The sequence below is a fragment of the Ovis canadensis genome, chromosome 17 (assembly GCF_042477335.2).
Source record: "Ovis canadensis isolate MfBH-ARS-UI-01 breed Bighorn chromosome 17, ARS-UI_OviCan_v2, whole genome shotgun sequence".
Classification (NCBI taxonomy): Eukaryota; Metazoa; Chordata; class Mammalia; order Artiodactyla; family Bovidae; genus Ovis; species Ovis canadensis.
In genome coordinates, this window is record NC_091261.1 from 39382728 (window position 1) to 39407358 (window position 24631).

Here is a 24631-nt window from a genome sequence, read left to right on the forward strand (position 1 = left end):
CCAGATCCCGAGGACCAATAACAGCACACTTCGCCAGCTAAAGCCACCCCACCCCAGCCACGAAGAAGGATCTGTCAGCCTGTGACGCCTCGGCCGGGGGACGCATCCGAACCCCCGTCCATGTAGCCTGACCATCCTTCGCAACAAACGTATAAAAACCACCCCCAACATGGTCCGGGCGCGGACTTCCTCGACCTGCCTCGTTCGGGTCCAGGAACCCCGCCCAGGAGCGCTTTCCCGTTAAAGCCTGTTAGACACTGTTTTTGGTGTCCTGGTCGTCTTTACCTAACATTAAGGAAACTCAATCAATAATCAAAAACCTCCTTGGATTTTTTAAAAGTTAGAACCAAATGGCTTCACTGATGAATTCTTCCAAACATTTAAAGATTATTTAATGTCAAACTCTTTCATAAAATTGAAGAAGAGAAAACATTTCCAAACTCATTTTACAAGGCCATCATTACTCTAAAACCAAAGCAAGACAAACATACTATAAGAAAATAATAAGCTAATATCCTTGATAAACATAAATGCAAAACTCCTGAAAAGTAAATACTAACAAACCAAATTTAAGAGGATCATAGTGGGATTAATACCTGGGATGCAAGGATGTTTTGACATACACAGATCAATAAATGTAATGAAACACTACCTTAAAGAATGAGGTATGAAATTCATATGATCATTTCAATAGATATAAAAAAAGCATTTTACAAAATATAGTATCATTCACGATTAAAAACTCTCAACAAATTAGATGTAGACAGAATGTACCTCTACATAGTAAAGCCCATTTATAACAAGAACACAACTAACATCATGCCCAGTGGTGAAAACCTAAAAACTTTAAGATCATGAAAAAGACAGGAGTGCCCAGTCTTGCCGGTTGTATTCACCATAGTACTGTATGTCTTAGAGAAATTAGATTAAAAAAATAATAAAACATCTAAATTGGAAGAGAAGTAAAATTGTCTTTGTTTATAAATGATATGATCTCATATTTTGAAAACTGGAGACTCAGCCTCAAAGCCATTAGAACAAATATGCAAATTCAATAAAGCTTCAGGATACAGAACCAGCATTCCAGAATCAGTTGAATTTCTATACACCAGCAGCAAACTATATGGAAAAGAATTAGCAATTCCATCTACCATAGCACCAAAAAGAATAAATTACTTAGAATGAATTTATAACCAAGGAAATGAAAAATCTGTAAACTGAAAAACACTGAGGAAATAATTTGACAGTCACAAATAATAAAGGTGTGTTTATAAATTGAATGAAATAATAATGTTAAAACATCCATACTACACAAAGCCATCTATAGAGTCAATAAAATCCCTATCAAATTCCAATGGTGTTTTCACAGAAGTACAGAGAAATCCTAAAATCGTATTGAACCTCCAAAGACTTGAAATAGCCAAACCATTCTGGAACAAGAACAACAACAACAACAAAAACTGGATGCATCACGCTTCCTAATTTCAAAATATATTACAAAGTTTTGGTAATCAAAACAATACAGTACTGGTATAAAACAATGTATAGTTATGGCACAGAGGAGAGAGTACAGAAATAAATGCATACATTTGTGGTCACCTAATGTTTGACAAGGGTGTCAAGAACACACATGGGGAAAGGATAATCTCTTCAATAAATGGTGCTGGAAAAACTGGACATTTAGATGTGGAAGAAACATTGGAACCTTACCACACACCGTATACAAAAATCAGCTCATAATGTATTAAAGGCTTAAATGTACATTCTGAAATTGTGAAACTGCTAGAAGGAAACAAACGGGAAACGCTTCCTGACATTGGTCTTGGCAGTGATTTTTTTTTTTTTTTTGGATATGACCCCACAAGTACAGGTAACAAAAGCGAAACTATTCAAATGAAGTTACATTAAACTGAGACCTCCCTACACAGCAAAGAAAATAGTCAATAGAGTACAAAGACACTATGGCATAGGGGAAAATGTTTGCAAATAATACACCTGATAAGGAGTTAATTTTCAAAATATATAATAAACTTGAACAACTCAATGGGAAAAGAAAAGGAAAAAAATTGGGCAAAGGATCTGATCAAATTTTTCTCAGAAGAAGACATAGCTGACCAAAGGTAAATCAAACAGCACTTATCACCAGGGAAATGCAAATTAAACCCACAGTGAGGTATCAGCTCATACCTGTTAGGATGCCTGTTGTCAAAAAGACAAAAGATAACAAGTATTGACAAGAATGTGGAGAATAGGGAACCCTTCCATGCTGTTAGTGGGAATGTAAATTAGTGCAGCCACCATGGGAAACAGAATGGAGGTGCCTCAAAAAATTAAAAGTAGGACTACCGTATGATCCAGTGATCCTATTTCAGAGTATAGATCCAAAGGCAATCTGCATTCCCGTATTCATTGCAGTCAGTATTCTTGATGATAGCCAAGGTATTGGGATAACCTAAAAGTGCCTGTTGACTAAAGAAAGGATAAAGAAAAGGTGTGTATCTATGGGAATGGAGATATACATCCAGGAATCTCCTCCTTTCTCTTTTACTTTCTTACAAGTAATTTGTTGAAAACCTGGGTTGTTTGTGTTGTAGAGTCTTCTCTCAATTCAGTACAGTTCAGTCGCTCAGTCGTGTCCGACTCTTCGCGACCCCATGAATTGCAGCACACCAGGCCTCCCTGTCCATCACCAACTCTCGGAGTTACCTCACATTCACGTCCATCGAGTCAATGATGCCATCCAGCCATATCATCCTCTGCCATCCCCTTCTCCTCCTGCCCCCAATCCCTCCCAGCATCAGAGTCTTTTCCAGTGAGTCAACTCTTCACATGAGGTGGCCAAAGTACTGGAGTTTCAGCTTCAGTATCATTCCTTCCAAAGAAATCCCAGGGCTGATCTCCTTCAGAATGGACTGGTTGGATCTCCTTGCAGTCCAAGGGACTCTCAAGAGTCTTCTCCAACACCACAGTTCAAAAGCGTCAGTTCCTTGGCACTCAGCTTTCTTCAAGTCTAACTCTCACATCCATACATGACCACTGGAAAAACCATAGCCTTGACTAGATGGACCTTTGTTGGCAAAGCAATATCTCTACTTTTCAATATGCTATCTAAGTTGGTCATAACTTTTCTTCCAAGGAGTAAGCGTCTTTTAATTTCATGGCTGCAGTCACCATCTGCAGTGATTCTGGAGCCCCAAAAAAAGTCTGACACTGTTTCCACTGTTTCCCCATCTGTTTCCCGTGAAGTGATGAGACCAGATGCCATGATCTTCGTTTTCTGAATGTTGAGCTTTAAGCCAACTTTTTCACTCTCCGCTTTCACGTTCATCAAGAGGCTCTTTAGTTCCTCTTCACTTTCTGCCATAAGGGTGGTGTCATCTGTATATCTGAGGTTATTGATATTTCTTCCAGCAATCTTGATTCCAGCTTGTGCTTCTTCCAGCCCAGGCTTTCTCATGATGTACTCTGCATAGAAGTTAAATAAGCAGGGAGACAATATACAGCCTTGACGTACTCCTTTTCCTATTTGGAACCAGTCTGTTGTTCCATGTCCAGTTCTTTTTTGTGTGTGTATTTTTTCTTTTTTTATTTTTTTTTAATTTAAATTTATTTATTTTCCATGTCCAGTTCTAACTGTTGCTTCCTGACCTGCATATAGGTTTCTCAGGAGGCAGGTCAGGTGGTCTGGTATTCCCATCTCTTTCAGAATTTTCCACAGTTTATTGTGATCCAAACAGTCAAAGGCTTTGGCGTAGTCAATAAAGCAGAAATAAATGTTTTTCTGGAACTCTCTTGCTTTTTCCATGATCCAGCGGATGTTGGCAATTTGATCTCTGGTTCCTCTGCCTTTTCTAAAACCAGCTTGAACATCTGGAAGTTCACGGTTCACGTATTGCTGAAGCCTAGCTTGGAAATTTTTGAGCATTACTTTACTAATGTGTGAGATGAGTACAATTGTGCGGTAGTTTGAGCATTCTTTGGCATTGCCTTTCTTTGGGATTGGAATGAAAACTGACCTTTTCCAGTCCTGTGGCCACTGCTGAGTTTTCCAAATTTGCTGGCATATTGAGTGCAACACTTTCACAGCATCATCTTCCAGGATTTGAAATAGCTCAACTGGAATTCCATCACCTCCACTAGCTTTGTTTGTAGTGATGCTTTCTAAGGCCCATTTGACTTCACATTCCAAGATGTCTGGCTCTAGGTGAGTGATCACACTATCATGATTATCTGGGTCATGAAGACCTTCTTTGTACAGTTCTTCTGTGTATTCTTGCCACCTCTTCTTAATATCTTCTGCTTCTGTTAGGTCCATACCATTTCTGTCCTTTATCGAGCCCATTTTTGCATGAAATGTTCCCTTGGTACCTCTAATTTTCTTGAAGAGATCTCTAGTCTTTCCCATTCTGTTGTTTTCCTCTATTTCTTTGCATTGGTCGCTGAAGAAGGCTTTCTTATCTCTTCTTGGTATTCTTTGGAACTCTGCATTCAGATGCTTATATCTTTCCTTTTCTCCTTTGCTTTTCGCCTCTCTTCTTTTCACAGGTATTTGTAAGGCCTCTGCAGACAGCCATTTTGCTTTTTTTGCATTTCTTTTCCATGGGGATGGTCTTGATCCCTGTCTCCTATACAGTTTCACGAACCTCCATCCATAGTTCCTCAGGCGTACTATCTTATCAGATCTGGTCCCTTAAATCTGTTTCTCACTTCCACTGTATAATCATAAGGGATTTGATTTAGGTCATACCTGAATGGTCTAGTGGTTTTCCCTACTTTCTTCAATTTAAGTCTGAATTTGGCAATAAGGAGTTCATGATCTGAGCCACAGTCAGCTCCTGGTCTTGTTTTTGTAGACTGTGTAGGGCTTCTCCATCTTTGGCTGCAAAGAGTATAATCAATCTGATTTCGGTGTTGACCATGTGGTGATATGCATGTGTAAAGTCTTCTCTTGTGTTGTTGGAAGAGGGTGTTTGCTGACTCTATTAGCCTTTGCCCTGCTTCATTCTGCATTCCAAGGCCAAATTTGCCTGTTACTCCAGGTGTTTCTTGACTTCCTACTTTTGCATTCCAGTCCCCTATCATGAAAAGGACATCTTTTTGGGGTGTTAGTTCTAAAAGGTCTTGTAGGTCTTCATAGAACCGTTCAACTTCAGCTTCTTCAGCGTTCCTGTTTGGGGCATAGACTTGGATTACTGTGATATTGAATAGTTTGCCTTGGAAACGAACAGAGATCATTCTGTCGTTTTTGAGATTGCATCCAAGTACTACATTTCGGACTCTTTTGTTGACCATGATGGCTACTCCATTTCTTCTAAGGGATTCCTGTCCGCAGTAGTAGATATAATGGTCATCTGAGTTAAATTCACCCATTCCGGTCCATTTTAGTTCACTAATTCCTAGAATGTCGACATTCACTCTTGCCATCTCCTGTTTGACCACTTCCAATTTGCCTTGATTCATGAACCTAACATTCCAAGTTCCTATGCCATATTGCTCTTTACAGCATCGGACCTTGCTTCTATCACCAGTCAACATCCACAGCTGGGTATTGTTTTTGCTTTGGCTCCATCCCTTCATTCTTTCTGGAGTTATTTCTCCACTGATCTCCAGTAGCATATTGGGCACCTACCAACCTGGGGAGTTCCCCTTTCAGTATCCTATCATTTTGCCTTTCCATACTGTTCATGGGGTTCTCAAGAGTCTTCTCTACCCACATGCATATATATCATATCATTTACCTTGTTTCCTGCCCCATGCATTTTTTTAAAAATTAGATCAAGGGGCTTGATCTGATTCAGCTTTCACTTTTTTGCAATAATTGTTTATAAATAGTAACATTTTGGACTCCTGTTTTGATGCACATAATGTGTTGTTATTTTTTATCTTAGCATCTTTCTGACTTGAGCATCATTTGAGGATCATTACCTACATCCATTAGGAACTTTATTAGCCAAGTTTGAGACAGGAAAAAAGGAGCTACAATATTATGGCAGTAAAGGATATTATATATTTCCTATGATACCCAATGGCTAGGGAATGTTCATAGTACTTGATTACCTGGGATTGAGAAGATGGAAATTTTAAAAGATAGGAATAAAAATTAGCAGTATGTTGAAACAATATACATGTCTGGAGGTCTTGTCACTCAGTAATCTATTGTTGAGAAAGTTCAAGAAATATAACCTGTTTAAACTGTGATAAAATAAAATTAGTTTATACAACTAGAAGTTTATTTTTTAATTTGAATTGTCTTATTATAATTCATAATTTAGTATAGTCAGCAAATGTCTTCTATAGAGTTGATTGATGATTAAAAGAGTTTTGATTATTACCTGTCCACCTTCCTCATCATTAGCTTTCGTTTGTCCTCTTGAAGTCCTTGATTCTCAGTTTTAGGAATAATTGGAAAGAGGTTTCACATTGACTTCCTTAGTGAGTGATAGCAATTCAGTTTTCTGTTATTAGTTAAGATTGCTAAATGGAGTATATTTGGTTGGTGTAACATACATTGTAAAACCGCACAGTTTAAGTCTACAGTGAAGATAAATGACTCAGAACAAAGAAAACAAGTCTGTAGTATAAAATATGGACAGACTTCTTGACTTCTATTCCAGATCATTAAGTTTAAAGGTTCTTTTTGTTTTGTTTTTTTCATCAGTTCCTCAGAAGAGATATCGCGTTGCCAAGAAATGATTCAGAAACTTCAAAATATATTGGAGTCTGAGAGAGAGAACTGTGGATTTGTCAGTGAACAAAGGTTGAAACTTCAGCAGGAAAATGAACAGTTACAGAAACAGACTGAAGATTTGAGAAAGATGGCCCTCGAGGTTCAAAAAAAAGCCAAATTAAAGGTATATTCAAATCTAGTTAGAATTAAATGTGTACCTGTGAAATTCAAAATATAGAGAATATTTACAGAGACCTGTTAAAACATTTTTAAGACCTTTTTTTTAAGTCTCATCAGATAGCAGTAGACCATAATGCAGAGCATTAACCAGTCTTTTCTGTGTTGCAGAACTTGGCAAGCACACTTGAAAATGATTGCTTTCACTATCCACACACAAAAAAAATGCTTTTCCAACCATGAAATGCACTGATATTCCTGCCAAAGCAATTTAAGCAGTGCTAGCAAAACTATAGATAACTTTACGGACTGCTGTCCTCTCTTCCCTCTAAAATGTGCTGTACTCAGTTGCTCCATCATGTCCGACTCTTTGCAGCCCCACGGACCTGCCAGGCTTCTCTGTCCATGGGGATTCTCCAGGCAAGAATACTGAAGTAGGTTGCCATGCCCTCCTCCAGGGCATCTTCCCAATCCAGGAATTTAACCCAGTCTCCCACATTGAAGGCAGATTCTTTACCATCTGAACCACCTAATAGCCACTCAAAAATAGAGCTCTTAAAACTAGCTCTGCAGATAATGGTATATCAGTATGCTCTGAGAACTACTTATAGGTAGTCTAAAAATTCCATGCCAGGGAAAAGGCAAGGGACAAAAGTGTCCTCTGGAAAAAAATTCCCTTTTCTCTCTCTTCCCCACCTGCTTCTTTCTCTAATGCTTATATGGTTTGGCAATAGGCACATGATAACCTGTTAAAGGGAGTTTCAAGCACAGGTATCACCATCAGTATGTTGCCTGCCTTTCCCCATTCTGTGTGACTTTTGTAAAAGTGGCATTAACACTTTTTTTTAATTTTAGTTGACCTTATTATGTTTCATTTATATATAAAACATAGCTGTTTATATTAAATATATATGCATTTTGAATACTGTTTAAAATTTTTAAAAATTATTTAGAACTGTATCAGTTGATTGTATTTGTGTCTGGGGTGTGAAGGGGGAGTCCTTACAAGTGGCATTTACTTTTTATGAGAAAGGTCTGTATTTTCCATTTTCATAGTAAGGACATGGGAGGTAGCATTAGTGTTTCACTTTGTTTTTCACTGCTGTGAGGACTCATGAGAAGTCACATCCCAACCTAATTCATATCAGCATGTTTTTATGAATGCCTCCTATTGCAAGTGTCAAACAGTGTAGTTATTTATAAAAGATTAAACTCTGAAAAAGAGACTCTTACATCATACAAAGAAGCTTGTGCTTTTTCGCTTTAATGTGTGAGGATTCTTTGAAAAACAAAGGGGAAAGATCACACTACCAGATATCAAGACTTGATGTAAAGCTATACTAATTAAGACAGTGTGTAATCAACAGGAGAATAATCAACCTGATCAATAGAACAAACAGAATCCAGGGACAAACCCAGTTTTCATAATCACCTCATAACAAAGGCACCACAAAAGTTCAGTAGGGAAATAATTATCTTTACAGTAAATATTGTGAGTTCAGCTCGGTCCATATTTTTAAAATAAACCTTGATCCTTATATCACACCATTTATTTAAATACATTTGAGCTGCCTTGTAGACCTAAATGTGAAATATAAAATGATGGAGCTTCAAGGAGAACCTTCATGATCTTGGCTAAGAAAGAATTTCTTAAACAGAACAAAAAGAGAGCTAATCATAGTGAAAAGGTAGATGAATTGGATTTCTTTTGGGGGGTTCATGTTTGGGAACGCATGTAAGAATTAAAGATATTAAAATTTAAAAAATAAAAAAATGAAAAAAAATAAAATGAAAAAAAAATTAAGATTTTTAAGTCATCAAAAGGGACACCATTAAGAGAGTAAAAAGTAGAAGAAAGTATTTATAATACATACAACCAAAAAAGACTCATATCTAGAATATAAAAACTTTTACCAGTTAATAATGAAATAGTAAGAAAAAAAGTTAATCAAAAGAAAAAAACAGACACCCCATTTCCAAAAATGAACAAAAAAATTAGTCTATAAAAGAGAATATATGAAAAAAAGTTCAACTTCATTATTTACTATGGAAATATAATTAAAACTATAATGAGGTACTATAGCATGCATACCAGAATGACTGAAATTTTAAAAACTGACAGTATCAAGTGTTGACAAAGTTGTAAAAAATCCAGTACCTTCATTGGTTATTTTGGTTATATAAATTGGTATAGCCACCATTTGGTAGTATCTTTTTTAAGTTGGATATACATACATACTATGCCAAATAATAATAATAAAAATACTAGCTACATACCCAGCTGGTATGAGTGCTTGTGTTCATCAAAATATGTATACAGGAATATTCATAGAAATTTTAGTCTTATCAGAACACTGGAAATAATTAAAATGTCCATCAATGTGAGATGACATAAATAAATTATGGTATGTTTGTATATGGAATAGATGAAAAGAATGAACTGCATCTATAAGCAATGGCTTATGAGTCTCACAGATATAATATTGGAAAAAGAAGCCAGACATTAAAAAACTTACATTAATTTCATTATATGCAAATGAAGAACAGGCATAATTACCTATAAGGATGGAATCAGAATAGTGGTTGCATTTTAGTTGGATGAATACTGGTTAGAAGGGCACATAAGAGAGCCAGTTTCTGAGGTAGTTAAATCTGGGTGGTGATGCTCGTATGTCACTATATGTATAAAAATTGAGTTGTACCCTTAAAATTCATGTTCAGTATGTCATTGTAAGCTAGAGAGAGGTAAATCTTGGCAGAGGAAGGTAAGTAGAATTATAGATCAAACAGGAGTGGCTGTGAATTTAATAATTATGGAAACTAGGCGATAAGCATATAGGGATTCGTTGTAAAGTTTTTCTATTGTGTATATGCTTGAAAGTTTCTATACTGAAACATTTCCATAATTTAAAAATGACAGTGTACTTTGAAAAAATCTTAAATTTTCTTATTTTTAAATGTCATATTATAAATTTAATATGGATTAATAACTAAAAACTACTAGTGATCATAGACAGCATTAGTAGGAAATGAAGTTGAATATTTAACTGATAGATGGGAAAGAACTTTGTCAGCAAAACTGAAAAATGGGAGAATTGCAAATGAATAAATATATTGATAAATTTATATATAAGGTTTTTAAATATTTAAAACAACTTTAAAAATATTTTAAAGAGAAATAACTGGATGAAATAGTTTTAATAAATATGACAGAAGACAAAGATCACACAAGGAGCTTTGAAAAATATGAAAAAAAAGAATTGTAACCCAATAGGGAAACATGTATGAGATGTGAGCTGAATTCACAAACTAAGAAAAACAAATTGCTAATAAACAAGTTTTTTAAAAGTTTAAACTCTGTATTAATTAACTGCAAAGTTGTCAGTTTGAGTGAATGTGAAGCTGCAGGTGTAAAATGGTAGACATTGAGAGTCTATAAAATTTAGTCATAATAGAATAATTACAGTGTCTTATAATTTAAGGAAGTTCATTGCAACATTATTTGTAATAAATTAAAAACAACGTATCTAGAAATAGTTAAATTATGGTACATTTACAAAGTGCTGTATTGAGTCATCATTAAAAATCATGTTTCCAAATAATTTATAATGTGTTTGTATTGTTATGTCCTAAGTATTTTTAAAAATGAAAAGTGTGCATATGTATTTATATATGTTGTAATCCTGTATCCACTAATCTCAATTTTAAAATTCATAAATAACAATGATGTAAAAGTTAGAGGTAGTTATATCTCTGAGACAGAGACTATATATTTGTCTTTTTAATTTTTTTGTATTTTGCGTAATTTTACAGTATGCTTGTGTTTTGGGGATTGGGTTCTTATAATGGGGGAGAAGGGAATGCACGAATTTCCCCTACTTGATACTGCGTTTAGTCCATCTTTAATTCAGAATAATAACTGATGTCTCTTAGAAAAAAAAAAAGTTTTCCTACCAGAAATGCTCCCTTTATGCCAAGTCTGCGTGTAGCTTGAGAAAATAATCATTGGTAAATAAGGGACTAGACAGCTGTAATTCTATCTTATGGGGGAGGGCTGTCGGATAAATTGCTTTGTAGCTGATTCCTTCTTTAACAACATAAGAGTCTAGTGCTACACTTTGTTAATTTTCTCCCCCATGAAAAAGTGTGTGATCTTTAGGAGCCAGAAAGATCAAAACAGTTGGGTATTCAGAGGGCAGTTGGTTGAGAACCATAACAACTTACTTTATGAAGTTTTCATTTGATCATAAAGCCACTACTGTCCTTTCTGCCCCAGTTTTTTCTTTTCCTAACTCCTTCCTTCTTTCTGCAAAGGATCTACATATCTTTGTAGTCTACATATCTTTGTGGTCTAAATACTCCTCATAAAAATATAAAATTAGGAGATGTGGTTAGTTTTTAGCAATCCTGTCTACGTGAGTGAATAGTTTTGTGCAAAGGAAGGACACAAAGGAAAAGGGAAAGGAGACCATAAATCTGCTTTTCCAACCCAGCATTCTGAATTGAATCCTTAGTGAGACTTTTGTTTTGAAGACAGAGTTGTCTTGGCCCTTATCCATCCTGCATCATTGCAGACCTGTCCAGTTTAAGTTGGAATTGTGTCAACTGAAGGATCTGGGGTTCATTTAAAGACTGAATTTTGATACCTTTATTATGATTCAGACGGTAAAGATGTAATAGTAAATGAAAAAGACATGGTCCCATCCTTGAAAACTTATTATTTGCATGGAGGTGGGCAAACTTTAATTGTATCTTTGCAAACTAGTAAGTGTTCTTTAGGAAAAGCATAGGACACTATGAGAGCTTTTTCTAGATAGATAGTAAGAGAATTTCCCTGTAGGAGCAATAAGTTAGCTAAGTTCTAAAAGTTGAGTAGAAATAACTAAGATAAGCAGGAGGGGAAAGATTATTCTAGTCAAAGGGAGCATGTAAGAAGATCCAGGAATGAGAATGCATTGTGACAGAAACTAAGAGAAGGGAATAATAGTATAACCCAGTCTCATAGAATTAGGTAGAGAGCACGTTATCATGAAGGACCTTAGAATAAGGCTTGTCAAGCTGCAGATAGATTTTTCAAATAGAAATGGGGAGTTAAACTAGGCAGGAAGAGTGATAAAACTGTGTAGATGCATAGATCAGTTTTTAATGCATGTTGTGTGTGAGAGAGACAGAGGCAGAATTAAATACTTCCACCTAAGATATCAGAACCGTGGCTTCTCCAGAGAAAGTAGAGATCGAAGCAAGGAAGGATATTCAGTTCAAAATTTGTAAAATTCAGTAATTTAAAAATGTTTTAAATAGAGCAGAAGTCACAGAGCCTCAGGAGGCTTGCCCAGGAGTAATAATATGATACAAAATTAATAAATCCAAGGTAGTTTTTCCAGTGCCAGTATTTATAAAGTCAGTCTTCTACTTGTGTACCATTTGAGAAAGCAAGTTTAAGAGATTTAGAAACTGTGCAGCATTGAGCAGAAATAATGAGGACAAAATGTTTGTAGTTTTCCCCCATGAGCCATGAGTTTAGCTGTTGCTGAGTTTTCTTTGATGTTTTTTGAATCAGTAATATTGAGGCTTCTTATTCATTCTTTTTTGAGTTTGAAAATAGTCATATTTAATAACTTACTAGAAGCCATTCCAGCTGTGACCATTTTTAAAGCACATTACTTTAAAATATCACAAGATAGGTGTTCCTTATAATATTTCTTCAGTGTAGCAAGATAAAGATAACCTGAGAGTATACCAAAGAAATTGTTCTAGTAACCACTTAACTATTTTATCAGTTGCCTCAAATATGGTAATAGGTAGTTTCATTCTAGATGTATATGAAAGCAGACAGTTCATTACATACACTGGGTACTTTAGAGCATTCAGGTTAATTCTCTCCCTGAACCTCAAGTTGAGAAAGCTTTAGGGTATCCAAAGAACGTTTATTCATATGTTCATTCTACATTAAGGGTTTTTTTTTTACTATAATAACATAAATAACCTAGAAGTAATTGAAGACATTTTCATATAACTTTCTGAAAAGCATTTTAGTCTTTTCTGGGGGCGAGGGGGAATTGTTTGTGTATACCGTTAACTGTGGTAGTAAAGGAATTCTCGTATATAATTTCTTTTTTAAACTTTACAAAGCTCTGAACTTTAGTATGTAAATCAAAAGTGGCTTGAGGAGCCTCTCAGAGGAGCTTTTGATGAACACATCAGGTGCTAGGAGCATGGCATACTTGGAGAGGGCTTGGAAGCTCTGCACACCCCCTACCATCCTGTACCTTGCTGTGTATCTCTCTTCCATCTGGCTCTGCTCGAGTTGTATCCTTTATAATAAACCAATAAACATTTTTTTGTGTGTTTTAAAAAATGTAATTGGCTTCCATTTAAACCCAGCTCTCAGTTACTAAGAGCATGAACATTTATTGTCCATCCAGGCAGCAAAAGTAAAAATAGATGATGAAAGCAGGTTTATATTAGTAGTATGTTTTTTTCCTACTGTCATTTCAAGGGGTTGGGGAAAGTGTTAAAAATTTTGTACTCCATCTTAATTCTGGTTTCATTAAATTTATACTATAACATAGGATAAGTCTTCATCTATGGTAGAGACACATTGTAAAATAAATTTTTATATAGATTTCTCATCCAAACATTTCTATGCCACAGACCACAAAATAAATGGTTGTATTTATCAATGATCACCATGTCTTCTAGAATAACAGAAAAGAAAAAGAAAATACTATTTTCATTTTATTCCTTAGATCAGTACAATGGAGCATGAATTTTCAATAAAGGAACATGGGTTTGAAGTTCAATTAAGAGAGATGGAAGACAGTAATCGAAATTCCACAGTTGAACTGAGGCATCTCTTAGCTACTACACAGAAAGCAGCCAATAGGTGGAAAGAAGAAACGAAGAAACTCACTGAAAGTGCAGAAATTAGAATCAATAATCTAAAGTAAGTCCACTATTAATTCTTTGGTACATTTTACAGAAAAATTATTTAACCTTTAGTTTAATGTCCTTGCCATAATCTTTTTCTAAAAATATGTAAGTCTGTACCTTATATTTTTTACAACAAATATTAAATTACTATGAAAATGTTGACAGTTATCGATCAAACTAATATTGTTTGTTTTATAAATTTTATGCATATCCCAGGAAATACAATGATTTTTGTTGGACATGGCAGTTTAGAATCTTAATACTATTCATGTATAGATATAGCATAGTAATGTTCCATAGTTGCAACAGAATCTGTTTGGCCTGCAAAGCCTAATATTTGTTCTCTGGCCCTTTAAGAAAAAGTTTGCTGACATTTGCCCAGGAACAATGTGAACTTTTATGATGAATGAAATGGGAAGCTGCTGGGAGCCAGCACAGCAGGAGGAATCCCGCCCATGACAAAGGTCATGAGGAAGAGGCTTGACAGGCAAAAGCGAGTCAGGTCTCAAGGGGTCCTCTGCCCGAGCATCTACCCCAAAACCAAAATCTGTCCGTTTACTGTTTGCTATACTATACTCTTCTGACTATAGAAGAGATGGTAACTTGGATTAAGTTTCGAAGGACTGGAAATCATTTTTTAAAAGTTTGCTATCCCCTATCACCTTTCTCTAAAGAAAATTAACTTAGAGCTCTAATTAATAAGTCTCCTAGGCGTAAAAGGAGTGACTCAGCTCAAACCCCTCTGATAGCTTTCTAACTTGCCTGACAGGTCTGTCCGGATTTTTGCAACTGCACATGTGATTGTTTACAGCCTCCCAACCATGAGAGGCACAGAAAGTTTAAAAAATTCTAGGAAAAATCATTAGAATAGGACTGATTAAGGGTTTCATTGTTGAGCCAAAACTTGCTGCCAAGTTTTCATATCTTCTATTTGTTGATATAGTTGGTATATAGAAAAAACAAGTAGCAACGCAGATCTTTGAGTTAAGTACCTTCTTTGTTATAACCCACTGCACCTTTGTTCTATAGGGATGTAACTTTAGTGCTTTAAGGGTGATGCAGATTAAAGAAAAACACTTTAGGGGAAATGAGATTAACATTCATTAAGGAAGAGAGCCATAAAGTGTTAACAGAAGACTTCTCTTGGCCAGAAGATAATGTAAGTCACCTGAGACCTTTTGTATATGGAAAGATATGCAGAGAGAAAGCCTGGTCTCGATAAGGGTCAGGGCTGCTGACCCTGCATGACTTTGTATTATCCATTGATCTCTATGTACAACTAAAAGTATAAAAGCTTTCCTGGAAAATAAAGAGATGGACCAATTTCTAGGAAATCTGGCTCCCCCCACGTCAACTCTCTCTCCCTCTTTCTCCCTCTCCCTCCCTCTCTTTTTCAGGCTGATCCCTTGGAACACAGAGGCTCTCTGCATTCACTTTTCTGCCCGGGCTTCTAAGACCCCCGTGAGAGGGAGCCCAAGGCAGGGCACTCTCTGCTATTCAAGCGGGTGCCTGTGGCCTACGTGAACAGGGCAAGTCTCTTCTCTTGAGACTTCATTAGCCTTCCGTGTAAACCAAGGAATAGCAGCCTCTTTTCTTCTCTATTTTTTCACTACATTGTTCTTCCCTAATCTCTCTTTAAATCTCTAATTAATCTCTCTTTAATCGCCGACGCCGTCCCTGCGTCGAATTCCCTAGATCCACCGGGGCTGGACCCTGGCAGGAAGCTATGAAGGGCTTTTAACAAAATAGTATGATCGGGCTTAAATGTTCAACAGATGACTTTGACTGCTCTATGATGAATAGCCTGGAGAGGGTCAAAGGTAGAAGAAGAGAGATGAACCAGTACTGTGATTAGCCAATTACAAAATGATGATAACTTGGATTAAGTTTCGAAGGACTGGAAATCATTTTTTAAAAGTTTGCTTTGGGCCATGTTAAGTATGAGCTACCCAAAAAATATTTAAGTCAGAATATCAACTTGTTAGGTACATAAGTTTGGAGTTCAGGAAAGATATTGCAACAAGAGCTATAAATTTAAGAGTGATTAACATACACATAATTTTTAAAGTCATGGAATTAGAAGGTATAGAAAGTAAGTCTGGATAGGGAAATTTGGCAACTGAGGACTAAGTTCTAAAATTTAGTTTGGAGAAATGAAAATTTAGCTGAGCCTGAGAAAAAATACTGACACAAACAAGAGAAAGAATTGTAGAGAGAAAAAAAAAACCTCAAAAAGAATGACATAAAAATAGATAATATCTACTTTTTACAGATGGATAAACTGAGTCTGAGTGACATAAAGGAACTTGTTCAAGGTCACAGAGCTAACAAAGTAAAAGATACTGGTTTCAAATTTAGTCATCTTGGATATAGTCAATATGGTCCTAACCATTAAAGTTTGCTTTGTTTTTTTGCCAGTTTATTTCTTTTTATTGAAGTATAGTTGCTGTACAATATTATATGTTATATGTGTACAATATAGTGATTCACAACACTTTATAGTTACTGTAAAATATTGGGTATATTCCCTATGTTGCACGATATATGCTTTTGCTTATTTTATACCTAGTAGTTTATACATCCTAATCCACTACCCTATACTAACCCTCCCCACTTCTCTCTCCCCACCAGTAACCATAGTTTGTTTTCTGTAGCTACAAGCTTGTTTCTTTTTGTTATATTCACTAGTTTCTTTTCTTGGCCTAGTAGTGTTCTATTGTGTATATATTTCATGTCTTCTTTATCCATTCATCTATTGATGGACACTTAAGTTGCTTCCATTTTTTGGCAATTGTAAATATTGCTGCTGTGAACTTTGGAGTGCATGTATCTTTTTACATTAGTGGGTTGTTTTTTTTCCTTTCAGGTGAATACCCAAGGGTGGAATTGGTACTTCTATTTTTATTTTTGGGGAAACTTCCATACTGTTTTTTTCTCCCCCTCCATACTGTTTTCGACAGTGAGTGCATCAGTTGACATTCTCACCAACAGTGTACTAGCATTCCATTTTCACCACACTTTTGCCAGCACTTGTTATTTGTGTTCTTTTTGATGTTAGCCATTCTGACAGGTGTGTAGTGATACCTTATTGTGGTTTTGATTTGCATTTCCCTGATGACGGTGATGTTGGACATCTTTTAATATGCCTATTGGCCATCTGTGTGTCCTTTTTGGGAAAACGTCAGATAAGCAGGTATCACTTTAAACTTCCTTCTTAGACCTGGTTTTACTGTGTCCCATAAGTTCTGAATTGTTGTGTTTTCGTTTTTATTTGTCTCTACATATTTTTTAAATTTCCTCTCTGTTTTAGTCAGTGCTCTACTGATGATTTTGTAGCTATAGTTTGGCCTCCACGTTTGTGGTTTTATAGTTTTTTCATGTAGTTGATTTCTAATCTCATAGATTTGTGATTGTAAAAGATGCTTGATATGATCTCAGTTTTCTTAAATTTATCAAGGCCTATTTTCTGGCCTAGCATGTTATCTATCCTGGAGAATGTTCCATTTGCACTTGAAAAGAATGTGTATTTTGCTGCTTTCAGGTGGAATACTCTCTGTGTATATAAATTAAGTTCATTTGATCTAATGTGTCATTTAAGGCAAGAATTTCCTTACTGACTGTATGTCTGGATGATCTGTCCATTGATAAGTGGAATGTTAAAGTCCCTGACTATTATTATTTCCTGTCAGTTTCTCCTATTATGTTCATTAATATTCACCTTATATATTTAGGTGCTCATATATGGGGTGCATATATATTTACATTTCTTATATCTTTTCCTTAAATTTATCCCTTGATTAATGTGTTGTCCTCCTTTGTCTCTTCCAGCAGTCTTAAGTCTACAGTCTATTTTATCTAAGTATTGCTACCCAGTCTTTCTCTTGATTGCCATTTGTATGGAATACCTGTTTCCATTTCCTCACTTTAGCTTTGTCTGTGTCTCTAGATCTGAAGTGAGTCTCCTGTAGGCAGCATATGTATGGGTCTTGTTTTTGTATACAACCAGCCAGTCTGTGTCCTTTGACTGGAACATTTAGACAATTCAAAATTAAGATAATTATTGAGATGTACTTACTGCCATTTTGTTAGTTGTTTGGGGCTTGTTTTTGTAGATTTTTGCCACCTTTTGTTCTCTTCTTTGTGACTTATGACTATCTTTAGTGTTTGGATTCCTTTTTCTTTTTTGTGTGTGTATGTCTGTTATAGATTTTTGTTTTGTGGTTACCACAAGGTTTTTCTAAATCATATTGCTTTAGATACAAAGCAGTTTTAATTGTTTTTTTACATTCAGTTCAGTTCAGTTTCTCAGTCGTGTCTGACTCTTTGCGACCCCATGAACTGGCTCACGCCAGGCCTCCCTGCACATCACCAACTCCCAGAGTTTACTCAAACTCATGTCCATTGAGTCAGTGATGCCATCCAACCAGCTCATCCTCTGTCATCCCCTTCTCCTCCCGCCTTCAATCTTTCCCAACATCAGGGTCTTTTCAAATGAGTCATTTCTTTGCATCAAGTGGCCAAAGTATTGGAGTTTCAGCTTCAGCATCAGTCCTTCCCATGAACACCCGGAACTGATCTCCTTTAGGATGGACCGGTTGGACCTCCTTACAGTCCAAGGGACTCTCAAGAGTCTTCTCCCACACCACAGTTCAAAAGCATCAATTCTTCAGTGCTCAGCTTTCTTTATAGTCCAACTCTCACATCTCTACATGACTGCTGGAAAAACCATAGCCTTGACTAGACTGACCATTGTTGGCAAAGTAATGTCTCTGCTTTTTAATATATGCTGTCTAGGTTGGTCATAACTTTCCTTCCAAGGAGAAAGCATCTTTTAATTTTATGGCTACAGTCACCATCCGCAGTGATTTTGGAGCCCCCCAAACAAATAGTCTCTCACTGTTTCCCCTGTTTCCCATCTATTTGCCATGAAGTGATGGGACCTCCCTGATGTTCAAGCTGGTTTTCGAAAAGGCAGAGGAACCAGAGATCAAATTGCCAACATCCGCTGGATCATGGAAAAAGCAAGAGAGTTCCAGAAAAACATCTATTTCTGCTTTACTGACTATGCCAAAGCCTTTGACTGTGTGGATCACAAGAAACTGTGGAAAATTCTGAGAGAGATGAGAATACCAGACCACCTAACCTGCCTCTTGAGAAATCTGTATGCAGGTCAGGAAGCAACAGTTAGAACTGGACATAGAACAACAAACTGGTTCCAAATAGGAAAAGGAGTACATCAAGGCAGTATATTGTCACCCTGCTTATTTAACTTCTACGCAGAGTACATCATGAGAAACGCTGGATTGGAAGAAACACAAGCTGGAATCAAGATTGCTGGGAGAAATATCAATAACCTCAGATATGCAGATGACACCACCCTTATGGCAGAAAGTGAAGAGGAGCTAAAAAGCCTCTTGATGAAAGTGAAAGAGGAGAGTGAAAACGTTGGCTTAAAGCTCAACATTCAGAAAACGAAGATCGTGGCATCTGGTCCCATCACTTCATGGTAAATAGATGGGGCAACAGTGGAAACAGTGTCAGACTTTATTTTTTTGGGCTCCAGGATCACTGCAGATGGTGATTGTAGCCATGAAATTGAAAGACGCTTACTCCTTGGAAGAAAAGTTATGACCAATCTAGATAATATATTCAAAAGCAGAGACATTACTTTGCCCACTAAGGTCCGTCTAGTCAAGGCTATAGTTTTTCCTGTCATCATGTATGGATGTGAGAGTTGGACTGTGAAGAAGGCTGAGCACTGAAGAATTGATGCTTTTGAACTGTGGTGTTGGAGAAGACTCTAGACAGTCCCTTGGACTGCAAGCAGATCCAACCAGTCCATTCTGAAGGAGATCAACCCTGGAATTTCTTTGGAAGGAATGACGCTAAAGCTGAAGCTCCAGTACTTTGGCCACCTCATGAGAAGAATTGACTCATTGGAAAAGACTCTGATGCTGGGAGAGATTGGGGGCAGGAGGAGAAGGGGACAACAGAGGATGAGATGGCTGGATGGCATCACGGACTCGATGGATGTGAGTCTGAGTGAACTCCGGGAGATGGTGATGGACAGGGAGGCCTGGCGTGCTGCAATTCATGGGGTTGCAAAGAGTTGGACACGACTGAGCAACTGAACTGAACTGAACTGATGGGACCGGAAGCCATGATCTTAACATTGTTTTACATTGCTGATCTCTAATTTCAAATGCATTTTAAATACCTGCATTTGCACTCTTTTCCCTCCATGATTATTTTTTGTTTCATATTTCACATCTGATTGCTTTGTGTATCCCTTAACTGCTTACTGCTTTGATCTTTTAACCTCCCTACTAGCTTTTTGTGGGGATGATATCCTCCCTTTACTGTATGTTTGCCTTTACTAGTGAGCTTTTCCATTCAATAATTTTCTTGTTTTTAGTTGTGGCCTTTCTTTTTCTCCTAGAAAAGTTCATTTAACATTTGTTGGAAAGCTGTTTTGCTGGTGCTCAAGTTAATCTTTTGTTTGTCTATAGAACTTTTGATTTCTCTGTCAGATCTGAAGGAGAACCATCCTGGGTAGAAGATTCTTGGTTGTAGGGTTTTTGTTTTTTTCTTTTCATCATTTTACATATATGGTGCCACTCCTTTCTGGCCTGCAGAGTTTCTGCTGAAAAATAAGCTGATAATCTTATGGGCATTCCTTGTCTGGTATTTGTTGCTTTTCCCTTGCTGCTTTTAATATTCTCTCTTTATCTTTAATTTTTGTCATTTTAACTATCATGCGTCTTAGTGTGGTTCCTCTTTGGAACTCTCGGCACTTCCTGGACTGTTTCTTTTCCCAGGCTTAGAAAGTTATGAGTTATTATGACTTCAGATATTTTCTCTGACCCTTTCTCTCTGAAATGCTAATGCTAGTATGCTTGACATTGTCCCAGAGGTCTCTTACACTATCCTTATTTCATTTTATTCTTTTTTTTTTATCTGTACAGTGACAGTGATTTCCCTTGCTCTGTCTTCAGCTCACTGATGCATCCCTCTGTATCATTTAGTCTCCTGTTGTTTCCTTCTAGTGCATTTTTCATTTCATTTGTAGTCTTCATCTCTGTTTAGTTGGTCTTTTATGTTTTCTCTTTATAACAGGAACTGCTAACTTCTTACTCTCTGTATACATTCTTTTCCCAAGTTCTTTGATCATCTTGACAGTCATTACTCTGAACCTTTTCTTGGTATATTGTCTGTCTACACTTTACTTATTTCTTCATCTAGGATTTTATCTCTTCCTTCATCTGGAGTATATTCCTTTGCCTCCTCATTTTGCCTAAGTTGCTATTTGTATCTTTATGTATGTGGTAGGTTAGTCACTCTTCTCAACTTTGGAGAAGTGGCCTTCTGTAGAAAACATCCTATGCGTCCCACCAGTACACTCCCCTCTCATCACTCAAACTATAGCTTCTAGGGATTCCCCCAAGAGGGCTGCATGGGTCCTTCTGTTGTGGTGGGCTGACTATGTGGCAGTCTAGTGGACTTGTTGTCCTGTAGCCTGATTGGTTGCCAGGCCCTACCTTGTATGGATGCTCCTGTGTACTAGTTAGACCCAGTTCTGAAGCAGCTCGTTGTGGAACCCTCAGGGGCCTCAGGGCTAGTGCTGGCTCTCTGGTGGGCAGAGTCAGCATTTATAAGACTCTGAGCTGTTGCCTGCCCTCTGCTTGGTGATTCTAGGTCCTGGGGTTAATGCCATACTAGTGGCAAGCAAAGCCACTTCCTGGAATCTGGCTGCAGGGCCCAGGCATCCCAGAGCTGATGTCAGATTGCTGATGAGCGGGGGCAGGTTCTTGACACAGTTGGTTATGGGGGATTGCTGTGTTCCAAAGCTTGTGTTGGCCTACTGTTAGTGGACTGGATATGCAGGCTGCTAGATCATGGTTTTCTTGCCTCTGGTATCTACCTTCTGGTGGGTGAGGCTGGTCTGGAGGCTTGTACAGGCTTCCTGGATGGCAGGGCTATTGCCTGCTCAGTGGTGGGTGGAGCAGAATCTTGGTCCTTTGAGCAGGGCCATATTTAGAGGAAGGGAGTTGGTGATGGACAGGGAGGCCTGTTGTGCTGCAATTCATGGGGTCACAAAGAGTCAGACATGACTGAGCGACTGAACTGAACTGAGGTCTTAGGATGTCTTTAAAGCAGCCTGTCTGCTGATGAGTGGTCTGTGTCCCAATTCTGGTGCCTACAGGCTGTTGGGTGGTGTCAAGTCCTGACACTAAGGAGCCAGAGGGAAGATTTCAAGATGGCAGCTACAAGCATCAGCTGTGCAATAGATAGCTCCTGAGTATGGCTACCACCAGTGTCTATGTCCACAGGAAGAGTCACAGGCATCCCCACTTCTCCCAGAGACTCTCCGACAAGGGAAGTCTGGCGCAGGCTTCAAATTACTGCTTTTGCCCTGGGTCCTGGTGCACATAGGATTTTGTGTGTGCCCTTTAAGAGTGAAGTCTATTTCCCTCAGTCGTATAGGGCTCCTGAAATTAAGCCCCACTTGCCTTCAAAGCCAGATCTCCAGGGGTTTGCATTCACAGTACAGAACCTCCAGGCTGGGGAACCCAACATGGGGCTCAGAACTCTCACTCTGCGTATAATTATACTCCAGTTTGTGGGTTGCCCACCAGAGAGTATAGCACTTGATTATATCAGGAGTCCGTCCCTCCTACCCATCTCATTGTGGCCCCTTCACTGTGTCTTTAGTTGTATATCTTTTCTGGGAGGTTTTGCGCTTTTTCATTGATGACTGTTCTGCAGATAGTTGTTACTTTTGAGAGGAGGTGAGCTTGGAGTCTTCTTACTCTGCCAGCTTGGGCAATCCCCCTGCCCCCACCACCAACCATAGTGTTTTATAAAATGCTAGTGACTGGTTGAATAAGATAGAACTGAGAATGAACCATTCAGTTTGGTACCCTGTGGTGCTTTTATTCTTAATAATAAAAATAAGAAAAGTTTTGGTGGAATGCTGTAATGAAAATGTATTTAGAATTAGTTTGAAACAAAGGGAAATTTTTACTTCCATTTATTGGTGACCTAGGAAATTTGGACCTGTCCTCTCATGGCTAAAAACATTACATGAATTATAAAAAGCATCTATTTGCGTTAAATAACTAACAAAAAATTATTACCAGTTTGACTTTATCCAAGGAATACAAAATTATTAAAGCATTAGAAAACAAATTGATGTAATTTACCACATTACTTAGAAAAAGAGAAAAATCATAATGTTATCTCAATAGAGATAGAAAAAGTATTTGAGAAAATTTAATATTTATCATTTTTGATTTTTAACATGCCTCTTAGCAAACTAGAAACAGAATTTAGTAATTTTATAAAGGTATCTCTTATAAATCAAACATTATTCTGAATAGCAAAACATGAATCTTAATAGCTTTTCTTTGAAGACTGGAAAGATGACCAAGACCACTATTACCACTTCTGTTAGTATTTGTACCAGAAGTCCTAATCAGTGCACTATGTCCAGAAAAAGAAATAAAAGGTATCAGTTCAGTTGCTCAGTCGTGTCCAACTCTTTGCGACCCCATGAATTGCAGCACGCCAGGCCTCCCTGTCCATCACCAACTCCTGGAATTCACTCAGACTCACGTCCATCGAGTCCGTGACGCCATCCAGCCATCTCATCCTCGGTTGTCCCCTTCTCCTCCTGCCCCCAATCCCTCCCAGCATCAGAGTCTTTTCCAATGAGTCAACTCTTCTCATGAGGTAGCCAAAGTACTGGAGCTTCAGCTTTAGCATCATTCCTTCCAAAGAAATCCCAGGGCTGATCTCCTTCAGAATGGACTGGTTGGGTCTCCTTGCAGTCCAAGGGACTCTCGAGTCTTCTCCAACACCACAGTTCAAAAGCATCAATTCTTCGGCGCTCAGCCTTCTTCACAGTCCAACTCTCACATCCATACAGGACCACAGGAAAAACCATGGCCTTGACTAGACGGACCTTAGTCGGCAAAGTAATGTCTCTGCTTTTGAATATGCTATCTAGGTTGGTCATAACTTTTCTTCCAAGGAATAAGCGTCTTTTAATTTTGTGGCTGCCGTCACCATCTGCAGGGATTTTGGACCCCCAAAAAATAAACTCTGACACTGTTTCCACTGTTTCCCCATCTATCTCCCATGAAGTGATGGGACCAGATGCCATGATCTTCGTTTTCTGAATGTTAGGCTTTAAGCCAACATTTTCACTCTCCTCTTTCACTTTCATCAAGAGGCTTTTTAGTTCCTCTTCATTTTCTGCCATAAGGGTGGTGTCATCTGCATATCTGAGGTTATTGATATTTCTCCCAGCAGTCTTGATTCCAGCTTGTGTTTCTTCCAGTGCAGCATTTCTCATGATGTATTCTGCATAGAAGTTAAATAAGCAGCATGACAATATACAGCCTTGGCATACTTCTTTTCCTATTTGGAACCAGTCTGTTGTTCCATGTCCAGTTCTAACTGTTGCTTCCTGACCTGCATACAGATTTCTCAAGAGGCAGGTCAAGCAGTCTGGTATTCCCATCTCTTTCAGAATTTTCCACAGTTTATTGTGATCCACACAGTCAAAGGCATTGGCATAGTCAATAAAGCAGAAATAGATGTTTTTCTGGAACTCTCTTGCTTTTTCCATGATCCAGCGGATGTTGGCAATTTGATCTCTGGTTCCTCTGGCTTTTCTAAAACCAGCTTGAACATCAGGGAGTTCATGGTTCACATGTTGCTGAAGGCTGGCTTGGAGAATTTTGAGCATTACCTTACTAGCATGTGAGATGAGTGCAATTGTGCGGTAGTTTGAACATTCTTTTGCATTGCCTTTCTTTGGAATTGGAATGAAAACTGACCTTTTCCAGT

At 37.6% G+C, this 24631-nt stretch overlaps 1 protein-coding gene across 6 annotated transcripts in view; it reads left to right on the plus strand.

The window, feature by feature from the left end:
• SCLT1 (sodium channel and clathrin linker 1) overlaps window positions 1-24631 on the plus strand; it is a 252549-nt gene that overhangs the window by 160168 nt on the left and 67750 nt on the right. For all 6 annotated transcript variants that reach the window (XM_069557539.1, XM_069557538.1, XM_069557537.1 and 3 more), the window contains 2 exons: window positions 6659-6851; window positions 13594-13790. In XM_069557539.1, the coding sequence (XP_069413640.1) occupies window positions 6659-6851; window positions 13594-13790 (390 nt within the window). The remainder of the gene's footprint in view (window positions 1-6658; window positions 6852-13593; window positions 13791-24631) is intronic.